Source organism: Rattus rattus, chromosome 3, assembly GCF_011064425.1.
Source record: "Rattus rattus isolate New Zealand chromosome 3, Rrattus_CSIRO_v1, whole genome shotgun sequence".
Taxonomy (NCBI): Eukaryota; Metazoa; Chordata; class Mammalia; order Rodentia; family Muridae; genus Rattus; species Rattus rattus.
Genome location: NC_046156.1, coordinates 168,238,999 through 168,258,937, shown reverse-complemented (window position 1 = coordinate 168,258,937; position 19,939 = coordinate 168,238,999). Strand labels below are relative to the sequence as shown.

At 45.4% G+C, this 19,939-nt stretch overlaps 1 protein-coding gene across 2 annotated transcripts in view; it reads left to right on the top strand.

Annotated features, from left to right (window-relative positions):
* Window positions 1-19,939, top strand: part of Drosha (drosha ribonuclease III) — a 108,772-nt gene that overhangs the window by 4,695 nt on the left and 84,138 nt on the right. For both annotated transcript variants that reach the window (XM_032898758.1, XM_032898756.1), the window contains exons 2-8: window positions 493-1,326; window positions 3,997-4,089; window positions 7,471-7,581; window positions 7,800-8,031; window positions 10,784-10,925; window positions 12,857-13,011; window positions 16,437-16,517. In XM_032898758.1, coding sequence (XP_032754649.1) covers window positions 493-1,326; window positions 3,997-4,089; window positions 7,471-7,581; window positions 7,800-8,031; window positions 10,784-10,925; window positions 12,857-13,011; window positions 16,437-16,517 — 1,648 coding nt within the window. The remainder of the gene's footprint in view (window positions 1-492; window positions 1,327-3,996; window positions 4,090-7,470; window positions 7,582-7,799; window positions 8,032-10,783; window positions 10,926-12,856; window positions 13,012-16,436; window positions 16,518-19,939) is intronic.

Here is a 19,939-nt window from a genome sequence, read left to right as displayed (position 1 = left end):
AGGGTTTGGCTGTAGTAGCGGGCTTGTGGAAGAGATGGGAAAGAAGAGCCGGCTGTAAAGATTTTAGGAAAGGAAAATTTTATATGGTTGAATATTTTGGTGCTACTGAGTAAGTGCTTAGGGGCTCATCAGGATAGTTAGGTGTTTAGGAAACCTGCTCGCATAGTGTTTACATAGTGGTGTGCATGTGCATGTGTGTGCATGTGTGTGTGTGTGCATGTGCATGTGTGTGCATGTATGTCTGTGCATGTGTGTGTGTGTGGTGTGCGTGCACACGCGTGTGTGTATGTATGTGTGTATATATTTGTGTGTGTGTATATTTATGTGTGTGCGTGTGCATGTGTGTGCATGTGTGCATGTGTGTGCAGTGTGTGTGTGTGTGTATTTATGTGTGTGTAGGTCACAGGATAGCTTGCAGGAATCAGTTCCCTCCTCGCCGTGGGTCTTGGTGAGACCCATGTTCTGATTTCTCCTTTTCTTTTCTCTAAAAAGTCATAGAATGTCTTACCACCCAGGACGAGGGTGTCCCCGGGGACGAGGAGGACATGGAGCCAGACCCTCAGCACCGACTTTCAGACCCCAAAATCTGAGACTTCTTCACCCTCAGCAGCCTCCTGCGCAGTATCAATATGAGCCTCCCAGTGCCCCCTCTTCCTCGTTCTCGAACTCTCAAGCCCCCAACTTTATGCCCCCACGGCCTGACTTTGTCCCTTACCCTCCACCAGTTGCACCGTCAGCACAGGGCCCTCTCCCACCCTGCCCAGTTAGGCCCCCTTACCCCAACCACCAGATGAGACACCCTTTCCCTGTGCCTCCCTGTTTTCCACCCATGCCCCCTCCAATGCATTGTCCCAACAACCCCCCAGTCTCCGGAGCACCGCCCGGCCAAGGCACTTTCCCCTTCATGGTCCCCCCTCCTTCCATGCCCCACCCCCCACCCCCTCCCGTCATGCCGCAGCAGGTTAATTATCAGTACCCTCCTGGATACTCGCACAGTTTCCCGCCTCCCAATTTCAACAGTTTTCAGAACAACTCCAGTTCTTTCCCACCCAGTGCTAATAACAGCAGCACCCCTCATTTTAGACACCTCCCTCCATACTCACTCCCCAAGGCTCAAAGCGAGAGAAGGTCCCCAGAGAGGCTTAAGCACTACGATGACCACAGGCACCGAGATCACAGTCACGGGCGAGGTGAGAGGCATCGGTCTCTGGAGCGCAGGGAGCGCGGCCGCAGCCCGGAGAGGAGAAGACCTGATAGCCGCTACCGCTCGGAATATGATCGGGGGAGGACGCCACCGCCTCGCCATCGCAGCTACGAAAGGAGCAGGTAAGCCCGCACGTGACGTTCCTTAAGGAAGCTGCAGACACGGCCTGTTTCTGTTTGTTGATCAACTTGTTCACTTTTTTCCCCCTGAATTTTTTGAGACAGCGTTTCTCTGTGTAGCCCAGGCTGTTCTGGAGTGGTTTAGGGAAGCATTCCAAAATGCCCGGTGTAGACCATGTGGCCTTCCCTTCATGACACAGTTGTGCTTTAATGATGATTCGATGGCATGGAATTGTTTTAATATTGTTTTAAATCGTTGGGGCTTTAATTTTGCTCATCCTGGTCACCTTCAGTTTGTGACACTGTGTTCTTTACAAACTGGTGATGTGCGTGCACCACTGCTGAGCTGCTCAGGGCGCTTTAACACGGTTACCTTTGGAAAGCGAAGCAAGACTGCTTGTTCATGTTATAGTCTCCAATAGCGTTAGCCCGTTTCCCTGTGCTGAAATGTTCTCATGGAGGGAAGTTGTATTTGAAAAATGCTGTTTAGTTGTAGATACTTTTTTCCCCCAGTATCAAATTTTTTAAATAAAAAAAAAAAAAAAAACTTTAATGGAGGCAATCTGTCCCAGTTTCACTTCTGCCATGTAAACAACAACAACAACAACAACAACAACAACAAAAAAAACAAAACCCCAAAAAAACCCACTTATTTGAGCTGGAGAGGTGACTCAGTGGTTAAGTGCACTAACTGTTCTTCCCAAGGTCCTGAGTTCAAATCCCAGCAACCACATGGTGGCTCATAACCATCTGTAATGAGATCTGATGCCCTCTTCTGGTGTGTCTGAAGACAGCTACAGTGTACTTATATATAATAAATCTTTAAAAAAAACAATTTAAGGGAGAAGGGTTTATTTCAGACTCTGATTCCAAGTTATAGTCCATCACTGTGGGAAGGCAAGGCAGGACCTTGAAACAGCAGTCACATCACATCCATAGTCAGAGCAGAGACAACGGAACGCTTACATTCTTACATTGTGCCCCAAGTACAGTTAAATAGCAACTGCAAGATTGTTCCAAGGCACTCTTTGCAGAAAGAGTTATGTCCTAGTTTCCTTGAAAGATCAAGCTTGTTCTAAAGTGTGGAGAAAGAAGCTTAGGAACAGGGTACTAGCATGCAGTTCGCAGGGTGGCAGGGCGTCACGCCGTAGGCTTTGCCTAGCTAGGCAGAGCTGCCGCAGTCTCTGCCAGGCTCCTCTTTCAGTCAGCTGTACAGCATGGCCGCCTAAGGGGTAGCTCACGGCTTGTGAGGAAGGAGGATCTTAGGGCACTGCATACAGATAACACACACGCCCTCTTGCTTAGTTTAAGTAGATTTATCCATTTATATTTGTAAGTGCGATTTATATCCAAATTAGTTTTGAATCCCTGCCCACTCGGAGGGAGCAATTGAATGAAAGGTTATTCCTAGATGTAAATTTGTTGGCTAGAGGTTAAAAATACCCAGAATGCCGTCTGGTTTGGTTCTTCACGTTGGATGGAAGAGCTGCCCTTCCGTGTCTTTGATCTGCAGCACCTGTCCCTCACTCTGTAGATGAGGCTACTCTCGATGTAAACTGAGGCTTTAGTAGAATTTAAGATGGAGAAGGCGTTCGTTCTCACCTCTGGGTGCTTCATTTTGCCAGTATTTACCTGAGGATTGTGTGTCCCAAGATCATATAATTTGGAGTAATCTTCCTTGAGAATGGGGTAATCTTTAAGTGAAAAGTATTTTGTGTCGGAATTGCTAAGTAGCTGCTAAATTCGACTGCTTTAACTTTACTATTTTGCCGTTCCTTGGATATAAGAAGGGGGTAGGGGCTATTTTTGAGTTTAGATTTTTTAGATTTATTCTTCTTGTTGAACCCTAGTCTGAAGAATCAAGATGTTACATCCTGCTCCAAAAGTTTTGGAATTTAAAGTATTTCATATTTCATATTTTCAAATTAAGCTTTGATAGCTTTGATACCAGCTTTGTAAGGTTGATAAATACTCTGAACTTGAAAACTCCAAATGAGGGGTGGTCAGCTTTCTGCTCCTCACCGCCCTTCTTCACTTGGGTGGTGACTTCTTCCTTCAGATTGGTGGCTCTGATGCAGACACAATGGGCGCTGATTCATTCTAGGTCTTCACTGCATCTGTCAGATAGACTCAAGCTGTTAGTATATCATAGTATATATGTATGTGTACTGTACAAATGCTAGTACATGTCAGCATATGATAGGTTTATGCTGAGAGCCTCCTCGGTCTCATTTCGCTCGAGGTAAATCTGTCTATTTGGGGTGCTTTTATAGAGGAAAGTAGCCCACGTGCTGAAGTTGCAGTCTGGCAGGTCACTGAGCGCTCATAGCTCTAACTCATGCCCCTCTCCGCGAGGCTTCGGGCTTGTTCTGATCTCTGCTGTGAGACCTTCAGTCCACATTTATTTATTAAGTAAATAGTTTTCTAGAAGCCGGTAGTAAGGGAGTTCTTTTGTAGGTTAGCTGATTAGAAGTTCTTGAGAAGACTATGAGAGACTTGTGTTGAGTGGGGGATGCCCGTGGAGAGACTCTGCCTGTCTCTCAGTAAACTGAGGAGCAGTGAGTAGGAATAGTCCCTGAAGTTTTCATAGATGTGCAATTTCTTCAGAGGGAGGTTCAGTGGAGACATTTTGAGGCTCTCTGCTGAAAACAGCTGTGTATTATTTCCTCTAAGAGAGCGGGAACGAGAGAGACACAGGCACCGGGAGAACCGCAGATCACCGTCTCTGGAAAGGGCCTACAAAAAGGAATATAAGAGATCCGGAAGGTAAGCGATTAGCATTACCTTTTAAAATTCGAGTTTCTGTGCTTGTCCAACCCTGCCAAGTCTTCATTCCAGCTCTGACCAGCGTGGCCTGGGAGGTGGAGAAGCCCAGCGCTAACGCTGATGGCGTTTGAGGAAGATCTTGTTAAGTGTCCTCCAATTAAAAGTGTGTCTGTCTGTAAGTGCTCGCAGTGCTATAAAGCTATGAACTTATAAATTTAGATTAAAGACTACAAGTCTAGATGAAAACTTGACATTGATTCATAATTATGCCCTTAAATTTGCTTGTTTGAGGGGAAAGAGCCAAGTGTCAGTTAGACCCTTTAGCAGTCTGACACCACAGTTGTCACTGCTGCAGTTTAAAATGTCATTTCCACGTCTGAAAGGAGCTCTGTGGTCTTGGATCATGGTGCTTAGGAGCCTGACACAGTGCCGACTGCTTATTGCCTCTCAGCTTCGCTACTAGAGGTTATCCAACCTCTCTAAGCTGGAGTTCTTTCCGTGTGAAATAAGAGTGACATTTTCCCTGATGACTGGCGAAGCACTGATGAGACAGTACACGTCCCAGATACCACACGAATGGCCACTCAGTACAACTGTGCGAGCACTGACTTTAACACTAGGCGGTAAGTGAGAAGCAGGACACTGATCAAGGAAGCCGAGTGAGCTGGCTCATACCTGGGGTCCCAACATTTGGGAGGCTGACACAAGAGGACCCTGAGTCTGAGGCAAGCCTGGGCTACAATACTGAGTTCCAGACTAGCCTGGGCTGCAGGGTAAGACTCTGTCTCATTTTTTTTTTTTAAAAGAGCAATTTAAGCATAAACTAAATTAAGGAAATTGAAATCACTATAGCAACATAACTAAATTTGTAAATAAATGCAAAGCTTGGTTCTTTGAAAGAGCCTGTACCTAAAAGTGGCAAATGCCAAGTGTGATGTAGAATACTATAGGGATGCAGGTGAAGGAGACGATCAAATGACTGGCAAGATGGCTTAGTGGTTAGAGGCACTGGCTGCTCTTCCAGAGGACCGGGTTCCTCTCTTAGTGCCTACGTGGCTGCTAACTGCCATCTGGAACTATAGTTCCAGGACAGCTAATCCACCCTTCTGGCCTCTTTGACATTGACAACATCTGCTGTATAGAAATACATGCAGGCAAAGCACACATACACATAAAAATAAATAAATTTCCAAAAACATTACAAAATGATGTAAAGGACAAATTTTATTTTAAACTGAAATACTTGAATCTAATGGGTTGAGTTTTAGGAAAACAAGTTTATAAATTTTACACAAGTAACAGAAAACTACTAAGGCAAAAATCATGGAAAAATAGGAAAAGCTGATTTAAAAAAATTTTTTTTTTTTAGTACAAAAAAAGCTTTAAACTGTTCTCAAACACGCTCGGCTGGTGACTCTGCAGAGACGACCCAGACCGCAGAAGCCCACCTAGGCAAAGAAAGCTACAAGGCAGTCTCTCGTGGGAATAAACATACCAATTAGAGCGACTACTAGCAAGTTGTTTTCAGTAGTGAGATAAACAATTAGAGTTTTTTCCCAGGAATATATGCATAGCTAGGTTAGTAATATTTAAGGTAAAATTAGTATTTATTTTATGGGTAAAACCGTTATGAAAGAATGGTCACTTACGAAAGAATAGCATCTGTTGATGAACATGATTTATACCGTGTCAAGAGAGCCATGCTTAATGTTGAAACCTAGAGGTTTTCCCATAAAAATAAGAACAAAGCGAAGGAGTACCCATTGCTTATTGTTGTTTCCTGTCAGCAAGTTAAAAACAGCATCGTTGTGTCCCCTCGATATTGTGCTGTTTTAAATGTGATATTCACTTCTTAATAGGAGAGGTAAAATAAAAGTCCAGGGCTTTTGAGAGAACAATCCCACGGCCTTCTGGGAACCCAGCAGTGAAAGGTGGTGTGGAGCAGACCTAGAGAAGTTGTACTGAGGTCTGAAGGGAAGGGTAGGGAACAAGGACTTCAAGGGAAGCAGGAAGAGCATGTTCCCAGGACTTAGTGTAGGGAAATGCTCTGAGGGAGTCCACCCTGGAGGTCAGGAAGTCAGCTGTGATGACTTCTGTGCTAGTGTGGAGTGGGAGTGATCCGATGACCTAGATCATAGCAGGGGCAGAGGTAGTGATCTTACTAGGACTTGAGAGCCGAAGACGTACGTGTTGGAGCAGGGAAGAAATAGCAGTCACAATCCTGAGCTCTGGTGTTCCTTATTGTGAGTAGGGGGACCTGAAGAAAGAGATAAGAGAATTAGTTCTATTTGGGGCAGTAACATTATGACCAGTGTTCACCAAGGCAGACACAAACTGTAGTCATGGCATTGGTCTAACATTGTGTGCTCGCCAACAGGCTCGGGATGACACACAGATCATGGTCCATGTGTAAGAATGACGTGTAAATTCATGGAGCACTTCGTCATGTTGTAAGGGGGGGTAGAATAATCAGAATATGTTATATACATGTATGCAACCATCAGGTAAAATTAATAAATTCTGACTTACAGCAAAAATTTTAAGAATACTATTTTGATGAGAGAATGAGCCAGCAGGCCTGGCTTGCTCTTCTGAAATATCAAAGCTTTAACCCCTCCCTCCAACAAGGCCACACCTACTCCAACAAGGCACACCTACTCCAACAAGGCCACACCTACTCCAACAAGGCCACACCTACTCCAACAAGGCCACACCTACTCCAACAAGGCCACACCTACTCCAACAAGGCCACACCTCCAGTAATACCACTCCTTATGATTCAGTGGGGCCATTTTATTTAGACCACAACAAGTCACCATGTCTGTCTCAAAATAATTTCTCACTTAAATCTAGAGGCAGACTTTATTGGGTAGTAGTACTTTTATCCGCAGACAGTGGGGCGAACACTATAATAGTGTGCCCACGATTCTCACTCGCTGTCTTTTGAAGGATTTTAGGATCTGTCTAGATCTATTAGGCTTAAGTTAGAATCTACCCTATAGATTTTTCCTCCAAGTACATTCGTCGGATTAATCTTATGTATTTTTAAGCCTCAGGAATTCAAGGATAGGACATTTCTTATCCTCTTTATTAACTGAGTTGACATTAGTATTTTGAGGACCATAATTAGCCACAGTTTTGATTGACTCGGTGTAACGCTTAAGTCTGTTTTTCCAGGGCGAGGTTGGGAGTGTCACTGCTGCTTCTCTCGGATTAGCGGTCAGGTTAAGTCCAAAGCTAAGTGCAGGCCAGGCTTTGGGAAGCTTTAAAAAATTATTTTGGCAAAGCACTATGTGAGACATTCAAAACTGTCATTCTCTTTGGTGAAATTGTCCACAAGTAGAGATGTCCGAATGTTTTCCGAGTGTCTTTTTCTTCTAGGAGCTATGGCTTACCAGTCACTCCTGAGCCGGCTGGATGCACAGCAGAATTACCTGGGGAGATTATTAAAAATACAGATTCTTGGGCCCCACCCCCGGAGAATATGAATCAGTAAGTATATCTGGGGTAAGGCCTCGGGATGTGTATATTTATACAGATAGACCAGGTGATTCTGACGCTAGCAGACCGGCATTTGGGAATCACTGGTTTACTGAAACTTGGCCTGGTGCATGGGCAGGGTGCATTGACATGTGGGCGGAAAATACACCAGGTAGCTTAGACAATGGAATGTTATTATCATTAACTAACGTTCCCCCCTCCTTTGGAAGTCGTTCTCCAAGCAGGGAGAAGAAGAGAGCACGTTGGGAGGAGGAAAAAGACAGATGGAGTGACAGCCAGAGCTCTGGCAAAGAGAAGAGCTATACGTCCATCAAAGAAAAAGAACCGGAGGAGGCGCCGCCTGAGAAAACCGAGGAGGAGGACGAGGAGCTCCTCAAGCCCGTGTGGATCCGATGCACACACTCGGAAAGTTACTACTCCAGTGACCCCATGGATCAGGTGGTAGGTCTGAAGCAGAGGCCATGCGGGCCAGGCTCTCCCACTGTACCCTGTGGCATTTAGGCCAGGTACTTCTTTGTGGGCATCGCCTGTGCATTGTAGGATAGTGGGCAGTATCTGTAGGCCCTGTCTGTTGGATGCTAATAGCATCCTTCCCCAGTGGTGAGAACCAAAACCGTCCTCAGACGCGGCCGTCCGTGACTGTAATCACTTTTCTGTGGCTGTGATAGAAACCATGACCAGAAACATCGTACAGGGGAAGTTATTATGGCTTGTGGTTAGAGTCTAAAACGGCAGGGGCAGGAAGCTGAGTACGGCAGTCAGTGCTGACCAGGCCTACCTGCTTGTCCTCTGAGACCAGACAAGGTCTGTCCTCCGGAGCCATTCTCCCTCTAGCTAGTCTGTACCTTGTAAAGGTCCCATAACCCCACCAAGCAGCGCCACCACGTGGGGACCAAGTGTTCCTATCCAGTTAATTATAAATGAGGCTCATACCTCATACTAGATACAAGGTACATATAGAATAAGGGTCATTCATTAGGTGAATGAGTGGAACAATGGCCCTACAGGTTTAGGACTCAAGAAGTTGGCCATGTGGCATTGGGCGCATGAGGTTAGGTAAGATGGGGTTTTGCTCTTTGAGATTTCGTAAATGTAGACATGCTCCTTGACTTAGGGCAGGGCTACATTTAGCAACACCATTGTAAGTTGAAGATATCTTCTGTCCAAGTTATGTTTAATACACCCAGCAAAATGTCACAGTTAATTCCGCTCTGCATTCAGTGCACTCAGAACACTTGGGCTTTACTCTGTAGTTGGACAAAACCATCTTTTACAAAGTCCAACTTACAATGAAGTATTGAGTAGCTCTTGTAAAGTTTCCGAAGCATGGACCCAAGAAGTCCTGGCAGCATAGTATGTATGAAGCGGAACGAGGGCCGTGTCTCTTCATAATGGCACACGTGCCTGAGAGAGAGCAACATCTTACTGCCACTGCCCCGAGTCTCAAGAGAAGGCCATAGGGCACTTGTCAATTTGGGAAAAGATTAAAACCCTAATTTTGAAATACATTTTCTTTTTATATTGCGTATGTGTGTGGTCATGTGTGTGATCACAGGATAGCCGTGGGAGTTAGTTTTCTCCTCCCACTAGGATGGTTATGGGGACTGAACTCAGGTTGTCAGGCTCAGTAGCAGCAACCACCTTTACCTACTAATCCATCTTGCTGGCCCTGAGGTATGGCTTCTACTGAGCATACATTGCTTTTGGACTGTCAGTTGCTTCTCTTAGACCCTTACCTGTGCAGAACTTGAAAGGCTTCCTTGTCTTTGGAAGAAAAGGGATTGAGGAATCCATGATAGTGGTATGATACTCGGTACAGTATACTAGAAGTTATACCTCTATGCTGTTTGAATGTGTCAGGCTTAGTTTTCTTACAAGGGAGGTCATCGCCAGCGTTTAGTTAGTGGCTCGGGGACAGCATCTCATGTTGTCTTGAGAATCCTCCCCAGTTCCCAAATGGCACTGTGTAGCCGTTGTTTTCTTACCTCTGTCTGCATACAGGATTCAGAGAGCACATGCCTTTTCCAAGGTCTGCGTCCATCTCTGCCAGAGCCGTGTCTGTGTCACTCCTGGCCATGGAGTTTTCCTTTGCAGCCATGACAAAGCTTTATGAGCTGGGAGGCTTGAAAACCAAGTGTTTACCGTTTCCCAGCTCCCAGGGTCAGAAGTTCAGCCTGGATTGGATGTCTAAATCAAGGTGTCAGAAGGGCAATATGTTCCTTTCTGGAGCTCCAGAGAAAATCTTTTCTCATTACGTTGCTGGCAGTTCTGTTTTTTGTAGCTATTGAGCAGAGGTTCTCATTTGATTGCTCAGTGTCTCCTGTGGGTTCCTCACTTTTGGTAGCCATTTGTAGTTTTCCTCATTCCGGAGACTCTTCTGTGACAGCCCTGACATTCTCACACCTTCTCTGCCAGAGACAAGATTCAAAGCCAAATGCTAGACAACTGGTGTCTTATCAGCTTCCCTTGTAACAGTACATTGTTATAGATGCAAGAGAAGGGGCCAGACAGATGGCTTAGTGGTTAAAAGCACCGAGGCCCTTACGGGGACCAAGGTTTAATCCCAGCACCCGGGTGGCAGTTGACAACTGTCTGACATCCTCCCCTGGCCTCCAAGGCACCAGGCGCACGCACAGTGCACAGAGAAGGTAGGAGGGATGGCAGAGCTGTCAGGGCAGCTAGAGTCTTGGGGATGAGGAGGGATTGACGGGAAGCAGGCATTTCCTCTGCAGAGGGACAGATGAATCTGTTTGCCTTAGTTTTATTTTAAAGAATGAAAGCTCTGCTTTTTACATTTTGTGGTCATTAGGTCAGTCTGGCCATTCAGAGTGATTTTCATTGTGGAAGGACAGTGGGCAGCGGCAGAGGACTCCTCCTGGGTCCTGTGTGTTTGTGCTTATTGGGGAGAGAGGAGGGGGGAGACCTTCTTTTGCTCTAAGGGTCATGGTATTTTTTAATGTCACATGTAGTGGGCATATGCAAACAGTTCCAGTGCTGCCCAGTGTGAGCGAAACTCACGGGTAAACCACCAGGCGTACAGCGTGTGTTTGGTTCAGAAGCTGTCAGTGTGTGGTGTTTTTGTTTTCAAATACTGACTACATTGGGGGCTTGAAAGTGACATCTTGTAGTTAAGGAGTTTTCTGTGTGATGATCGTTAATTCGGCTTCTCACACTGATCCTTTACTTTGCAAAGGGAGACTCTACTGTCGTAGGAACAAGCAGGCTCCGGGATCTGTATGACAAATTTGAGGAAGAGTTGGGGAACAGGCAAGAGAAGGCCAAAGCTGCCCGGCCGCCATGGGAGCCCCCGAAGACAAAGCTGGATGAAGATTTAGGTGAGTGGAAGAGCTCAGGACCGCTGTTAGCACTGCTGAAATCTGACCTGTGCTGAAATAGCCTTTAGATTCCCAACTTGAAATACTTTCTTTTTTCATTTTCCTTTTGCTAACTGTAGTCAATAAATATGTGGTCTTCCTTTCTCAGTTACATTCCAGAATGTAGAAGATCTTACTTTATAAGGCAGGCTAACATGTCTATCTCTTGCAGAGTTGTCTAGCCTCAGAATCAGAAAGCGCCCTATTCCAGCATCCCTCTAAAAGCAGGAACTGTGCTTTAAATTCTTGAAAATGGGCAGGTGACACTTCCCTAGCTCTCGTTCCATTGCTGGGTACTCCTTGCTTAATGAGGAAGCATCACACTGCAGTGTGAAGTCTTCTACCTACTGACATAGATTTTTTTCCTTCATAGTCTACGATTTTAAATGTTCTGATGTTAAAAGTAGATGATGAAATTCTCCCCCTGTACCCCCAACCCCCTCTAGTTTTTTGAGACAGGCGCTCATTCCTTTGTTCAGTTAGCCTGAAATATAATATCTTGCCCAGGCCAGACTTGAACTCACGGTCGTCCTCTTCTTTCAGCCTTCAAAGGGTTGCAGGTGACAAGGTACACTGATGGAATCTTTGGAATGCTTCTAGCCACTTTGTCCTTAGCCCCTAGCATAGTGCCACACTCAGATGTCACTATACTTGATCTTGGGCAGAAGGTGGGGAAGTGGTCATGGGAGACTCACCATAGGCCATCACTTTGCCCAGATTTATTTTGTCTCATGCCATGCAGTGGCGGCAAAATTAAAGCCTCAGATGCCAAATGGCCTGGCTTAGAAACCTTGTTCTCCTTACCTGTTAACTGACTTGGGTATGCATCTTTGAGTCTCGGTTTCTCAAGTTGTAATAGAACAGCACATGAAGTATACCACCGTAACCACTGGACTCACCTAGCTTGTTAGTAAGGACATGTGTATTGCCAGCAACCAGTGTGCAGAACTCTTCGTCAGGGAAAACTGAAGCGTTTCCATTAAGCAAGAATGCAGGCAGCCTCCCAATCCCAACCTCCATTACTGTCTGTCTCTGGCCTCAAGAACTTCGCCTAAGTGGAGTTGTGTAGTGTTTGTCTCTTGTGGCTTATTTTACACATCATAATTGTTTGTCTGTTTCCGTGCAGTTGCTTTCAGGAACTCTGTCTTTTTCTGGTTTTGTTGTTTTGTTTTGTTTTTGTTTTTTGAGATGGAGTCTCTTAATTTAACCTGTTTTCAGATTCATTACGTAGCTGAGGGTGGCCTTGAACTCCTAATCCCCCTGTATCTCCTTGAGTACTGGGTTGCAGTTGCAAGTGAAGAGTTGTCCTCAGAAAGGACTGACCCCCTTTATTGCTGTTATCAAGAGAAAACAGGATAAGATCTTCAGTGTTCTCTCAGACTAGAGTCTGGCATTTGGGGTGCTTCTACCGTCCTTCCCCCCAGGGTTGCTCTGTTGCGCTCAGAGTCTGTCCCAGGCCTGTGTCCAGGGTTACATGGCCCCTCCCCATTCTCTCCCACCCTTCCGTCTGTCTGTTCTTCTGTCCAGTGGCTCAGTCTCAAGTGTCTGTTCTGTGAAATTGCCACTGACCTTTCTGGCTCGCGGAGGACTAGCTCTTTATTGAATCGATATCATTTTTACAGTGCGAAACACTATTGCTGTGTTATCCTTATTTGATATTTGTCATTGTTAGTTCTCATTTTCTTTATAAAATCTATATTTTTTTTCTTTTTCCCAGCTGTATTATGACTTAGCACTCTGACCTGCATCACCTAGCAGTGTCGAGTCACCCCTCAAACGTTTACTGTAGGAGTGCACAGCTGTCTGTACCGTTAGAGGTTAGGGCATTCGGAAGTCTGCAGAACCATTGTTACATCCATGAACTTCTTGTGCGTTCTCCCACCCCGTACTAGAGAGCTCCAGTGAGTCTGAATGCGAGACGGACGAGGACAGCACCTGCTCAAGCAGCTCGGACTCGGAGGTGTTCGACGTCATTGCAGAGATTAAACGCAAAAAGGCTCACCCCGACCGACTTCATGATGAACTTTGGTACAACGACCCAGGCCAGGTGCGAGTGTTTCTGTGTTTCCGCTATGAAAGTTGCAAGCCCACACATCACATTTACGACTGAGGGCTGAGAAGGTGCATGCTGGCTGGTACTGAAACGGAACCTTACTCCCAGCGCTGTGAGTCATTTTTCAGAGATCAGCTGCAGAGTGTGAGCCCAGAACAGCTGTTCCCGAGTCACAGGGACAGCGCCTACGACCTTGTTCAGAGCGGCAAAGCCGTGCTGTTCATCAGACTGGCAGCAGGAGGGCAGAGCCTGTGGGCCTCTTAAAGCAGCTCCCGGAAGGGGTCTTACTGCCGAGTAGTGAGCAGAAGCATTCTATACACTATCACTTGTTTTAGTTGGTAACCATCGTGAGCTGTTGTGAACTCTGTTCTTGGTTGAACATGTGAACTAATGAAGGCATAGCAGCTGGAACATTTAAAGTTTCCTGGCTATTTTGTTTTCTGAAGTAACATCCGATAAAAACAATGTATACAGCATTCATGGTTGTTGAGACAATCTCACTATAGTTCTGGCTGGCCTCCTGAGTGCTAGCTTATGTACAGGCTTGTGCCACAGGGCTCGGCTCTAACAATGGTATCTTTATAACACATTTATTTGTATCTTACAAATACACAGTCCATATGAAAATGTGCCTTTTATGAATGTAATTTGTTACACATAGTAAGGCACATCTCATCTTGCTCTGTATGGTAATTTACCAGTCATAGTTTGTGAATAAGTTCATACCATTTAAGATTATTTAGAATTTTCTTCTGATTCTTATTAGATAACAGTAATTTTAAAAGCTTTTAAAATTATTATTATTATTATTATTATTATTATTATTATTATTACTATTACTACTATTTTGTTTTATTTTAAGTGTATCGGTTTTGGCCTTCATGTCTCTCCATGTACTGCATGCATGCCTTGTGCTCATGGTGTCCCGAAAGGGCATGGATCCTCTGCTACTGGCGTTTCACGTAGTTGGGCCCGGGTACCGTGGGGGAGGAGCCAGTGTCATTAGCTCTGGAGCCATCTCTTCTCTTTAGCCCCAGATTTTTTTTTTTTTGGAAAAGGGTTAAAATAATTGAAACGACTGAGAAAAATGTGGTTTGTGATGCCTTGGAATTGAGTAGAAACTTTTGTAAAGCTTTCAGCGTATTTTATACCAGGTTTTTATAGCTACTCCAGGTTGACCTTGAACCTGTGAGTTTTTCTGCCTCAGCTCCTCGAGCGTTGGCGTTCTAAACAGATGCCACCACACTTAGTGCTTTCCTTTCCATTCAGATGAAGGAGCTACATGTCGTGTGAGAGGATTTACACTGAAGTTTATAATCTGTTGCTGTTTTCCATATATTTTTCAGGACTGTATACTAGCATTACAAGTTTTAGAACATTTTTGTCTGCTAGAAACTTTTCTCCATATCCATGTGCCTGGTCTTTTTCACTGGTGGTTATTGTCAGTCAGGAAGTATCAGCCGAGAGAGAGAGAGAGAGAGAGAGAGAGAGAGAGAGAGAGAGAGAGAGAGAGAGAGAGAGAGAGAGTATGTGTGTGTGTGTGTGTGTTACTGTGTGTTCAGCCTCCCTAGGACTACATTGCCATCCTGTGTGTTGTACTTGGGTTCCTGTCCTCAGGATACTTGAGCCTTGTGGAGGGGTCCATGTGGGATCACAGATGCTGGTGGGAGGCACGAATGTGGCTGTTTGTCTGCTTCCCTGGAAGCTATGACTGGCACTAGGAGTATGTTATGATTTTTGATGAAAAGTTATTAAGCCTCTTATTTGCCCGCTGTTGCTTCATAACAACCCTAACACTGTTTTTAAGGTAATAATGTTATTTTCCTTTTCTTTTTTTTTTCGGAGCTGGGGACCGAACCCAGGGCCTTGCGCTTCCTAGGCAAGCGCTCTACCACTGAGCTAAATCTCCAACCCCAATAATGTTATTTTCTTGCTATACCTCCTGGAGCTTTAGATTTCCCAAAAGGCTAGAAGGAGTTTAAGCTTTTCACTGTACTGTTTTTCGCCAAAGTCTTATTGAGACACTTTCATTTATATTTTAATCGAGCACAGTGAATTACAAATCCAGAGTACTTAAAAAAAAAAAAAAGTATCAATATATCATCACCCCTCGGTGTCTAAGGAGATTGATTCCAGGATCTGCATAGATACCGGAATGCACAGGTGTCGTCTCATGAGTAAATTGTAGCATTTCCGTATAAGTGACACACTCCTCTTTTATGTTTTAAAAGATTACATATAATACCTGGTAGAATATAATAGAGTGTCAGTAGTTGTTACACATTTCGGGAATGTAAAAACAAATGTCCGTCTTTAGTGCATTTAGACTGGATGAACTCCCAGAGCTGCACATAAGCATGTGCTGTGTGTGCGCATGGAGGAGAGTTCGAACACAAGCTCAAGTCTAGTCCATAGGGACAGTCCACCTTTCATTGGCGGCAAAGTTTCTCCTTGGTCTGGAACTTGGGCCAAGCTAGCTGGTCTTTGGGCTTCCAGGACCGGCCATTGCTAGAGGTATGGTGCGTGCCACCTCACTTGGCTGTTACGTGGATTCTGAGCTCGGGTCCTTAAACCTGTGAGGCAAATGGCTTGTTAGATTTTGAGTGCAGCTCTCATTTGGTCTGCACACACATGATCCATTCTGTTTGTTGGGTTGCACGCCCTGATAAATGTCGTACACCTTCTTTCTTTTCTCTCATGCCCTCTGGTGCTGTGTGGGAAACCCCTTGTGTTTTTCTGTACCACTCAGCACTTCGTTTTCTTCCTTTAGGCCTGGCCTACCTAACTCCAGCAGCCCCAGTGGTACGTCCATTTAGATGGAGTTTCCTTTTCTTTCAAAATCTAAGGTTATTTGTTCTTTCTAGAATAAGTGTTACATGGTTTCATGGGCTCTTCTATTTAGTGTGTGTGTGTGTGTGTGTGTGTGTGTGTGTGTGTGTGTGTGTGTGTGTGTGTGTGTGTGTGTATGTATTCTCCTGACACCCCTGATCCCTCTGCTTCATACATACTTCAGTTTTTAAGACATTTAATCTGTAGGTCATCTTCAGAGTAGACTAATTCAAAGTCTTCCTACCTTGAGGATATGAAATGCATCTGTCTCTGTGTCTCTAACATAATTTTTTCCTGAAATAAGAGAAAGGCGAGAATCCTGTGAGGAGGTAGGAGACAATGCGACAGATAGCATGCTGACATTGGTGTTTCCTGCTTGGCTGCACACACGACTTGGGATTCCAGGGTTGTCATAGCTTCCCTTTGTCAGCCTTCACAGACAGTTGGCAGCTTTATTGGTTTTGGACTTCTAATCAGACTGCCTCTGCAGAGCCTCAGTATTCATGGCATTAAAGCGCATGGTTTCTAAGGCATCCTCGGGCCTTGTGGTAGACCCCAAGTAACACCGATGTGCACTCTGTTTCTGACAGATGAACGACGGACCACTTTGCAAATGCAGTGCAAAAGCAAGACGCACAGGAATTCGGCACAGCATTTATCCCGGAGAAGAGGTAACTGACTTGGGTTATGATTTATATAAGCACCAAGGAGTCAGAAGTAGACAGATGCCATTGTTACTCTTTTCCATTAAATGGAATAATGTCATCAAAATACCCTTTTCATGTTCCCTATTAGAGACTGTTACTGACAGTTACAGAAAGAAAAGTGTTTGGGCTTTGAGTAGACTACAAAGTGTTGTTAAGGAAGCAAGAGTTTGGAAGGCTCTTGTGTTAGATGTGCTATCATTAGGTCCTCAGACTGTACACACCGTGGTATTAGTTTCTGGTGTTCATCGGAAGAGGTTGTGAACTGCCCCAGGGAAGTGTTCTCGTTGAAGCTGTGAGGCGACGTTCTCTTTCCCTGGGGACCTACCCTGCTTTGGACCTACTGTGGCCCTTTATCTTACTGTAGTACTGGTTAAAGTCTCTCTCTACAACTGTCATTTCCCATTGACTGGGTGCCCCAGCCCTGGCTTCTCAGACACTCTGGGCCTGACTGAAGGGATGGCACACTCTCACACTGCAGCCACGTGACCTACTCGCTTTAGACTAGTTTTCTCTCACTGTGTTGGGTTTTATAAGTTATCTTCATTAATGCCATGATTCCCATCTTATGATTCCGAAGTAAGTTCTTAATTCTATTTAAAACTTGTTTGAGGTTCTAAAAAAGCTTTAGGACTGCTTGGTAATTTACATGACTTAGTGACCTTTGAAGGTCATATGAGCGTAGGAAGGAGTCTTGATAAGGTTTTATCTGTGGGCATCCGTCCCTGTGCCTCAGGTAGGGTGCTCTGACCTCTCGTTAGGGATCTGCATCTGAGAAGTGGGGGCAAGAGTAAAGGGGGTGGTTCAGTTGCTCTGTGGGCCTGATCAGCCATCTTAACAGAGTTTCCTTCTGTGTGGCTGGAATGGCCTTCGTACCTGCACATCCCCTGGGCTGCAGAGCTTCTTCTCAGGAAGTCCATGACCTTGGAAGAGGGGGCTTTGTAGCTGAGGATGGCCTCATGGGAGCCGCCCTGTGGAGCAGCAGCTGCTGCCTGCAGGCTGACTGTGTTCCCTATAGCTGGGTGTTAGTAGGCTTTTCCCGTGTGGGAGCCTGAGTGGGCGGTATATCAGCTGTCTGCCTGTGGGCTATATTCTTCTTGTTGGCTTTTGTACAGGTAGAAAGCCTAGGCAGTCAGCTTGCGACTGATGGTAGATTGTTCTCAAGGGATGGTGCCATTGATAACTAGCCCTTTGGATAGATGTTCTAACTAGCATGAGGTTAGCTTGCCTGTTTTAGTCTTGTTAAGTGGGGCTTGTGCTGTTGGTGTGCGATCATGTGAAACAGCCATCTTGTTACTGGGCTCAGGTCACTCCTGTGCCCACCCTGTCAGTTCTGGGATGGGGTGAGGCAGACATGATTGCCCTATCATTTTGTCTGGTACTCCTGTGCTCCTTCCAGAGTAGCTGTCCTCTGATGGACACCATGCTGATGACGAAGTCATTATACTCCCTCCCACCTGCCCAGTTACAAATCTCTCCCAAGACCCTTTCATTCTTGATCTTTGGGTCTTTTTCCTTCTGGGCACTTGAAGCTGCTTCTTTTTCCATTCAGAGACACTGCTGGAACTTCCCTGGAGAGATGTCCCCCATTGGTGTCTTTAAGGACTGTAGTGCAGTTAGTTTTTGTTTGCATCCATATTCTAACTTGACTTGTGTGTAAACCAGGCCTGAGCTTCCCCTCCACTTTCATCATCAGCTGAGAAGGGAGGGAGGGATGCTGAGGGGCACAGTGTTGGAGCCAGTAGGGTTCTGGGGCGTCTGCCAGCCAGCTTGTCTGTCCCTTGTTGCTGTTGCGTGTTCGATTCTGTATGTGCCACCTTCCTTTAGGATGGCTTGCTGCCTATGCTACTCAGCTTAATTGCTTGTTGGGATCAACAGAATCCAGCTTGTGATAGGTAGGTCTGGACACATTGATTTCTCACTACATTATTATCTCCATCATAATATTCATAGAGGTCCCAGGAAGCCAGGCCTTCCATACTAATGAGATACCCTACCTTTCCATCATCCCTCACACCCACACCCAGGCATGTAATTCTTCACTAAAGATGACCAGGCCCACGTCCAGGGACCAGCATTGTGATTCGCCAGTGTGGTCTGCCATGGATTCCTCTTGGCACCTTTTCCAGACCTTGCCATAGGAGCTGCTGAATTCTTGGTTCACAGCGACAGGAGTGCTTGTCCTTAACCTAGACTCGCTAAGGGATCTCACTTGGGCCCTATTTGATACCGCAGCCTTTTGTGTCACTGTGTAATGGCCAGAGCAGTCTTGTTGGGTGTGGGTTTGCTATCCTGTGAACCTGTAGAGGACTTCTGGGTGTTGTAGTTCTTCCTTTATTGTAGGAAGGGGATGGTAGGGTAATGTGTTGTTTACTCTGGAGATGATGTCCTGAGAGTTCCTAGATAGCTGAACTTGCAGATACTGTTGGTGTGTGGCAGGTTCCTGAACCTTTGTGGGGGTTTTCTCAGATCCTCTGTAGTGCATAATGTCTTTATTAAGGTCTCTTCCTTGAATAGCATAATACAACAGAGATAATGGAGCAATTTGGCCTGTAGTCTGGACAGTTGGGATCTCTGTGAATATAATGAAGGAAGTATAATATAGTGAGAAGTTCCAGTCCTCGTTTCTGATTGGATGGAGACAAACACATTGCCCGGATGAGCTGCCATGGATTTTGGGTAATGTCTCATTGAGCTTTGATCCCTGAGCTTGGAGCTGCTGCATGGGAGACATTATGGTAGCCTACAATCACCCTCCTATACTGGTGGATTCTCACAGTACTTCTGTGAGCCTTAAGGATGGCACGGATCTCCATTTTCCTTGCAATGCAATCTTGTTTTTGGTACTTGGGCTGAAGAAGTGGTGGTGGTAATTTAAGTAGATTTTTCCTGGTCATGCTATTATGGTTGCTCTCCTTCCACATTAGGAACTAATGAGGGAATAGTTTCATATGCCAAGATATGTCAGTTCCAGTGAGCTACTCAGGCGGGAGAAATGAGTGCTCGGTAGGTCCGAGGTAGACTTACTAAACCAGACTTGGCCAACACTCCATTGTGCTATCTACTCTTACTAGGTACAAGGATAACACGTCCAGTCTGTACGCTACCAGTGGTTACTTAGCTGCTGTGGCCAATGCTCACTGAACTATCTGGACATGGTTCTCTTTTCTGCTTTGTACAGGGTCTCAAGGGCCCGTTAGGAAAGATAGGGACTCATCACCAGTTTAGTGATTCCAATGAGCAGGATCTTTTCTTCTGGAGCCAGTTTACTTTTCCAGCCTGTGGATTTCAGTCTAAGAATCTGGATGAAGCTTATACTGCTCAAGGGATAGTGCGACTGTGCAGGGGAGTAACTTGCCTTTAGGCTTTTGGCTAGTCTTTAGTTCTTC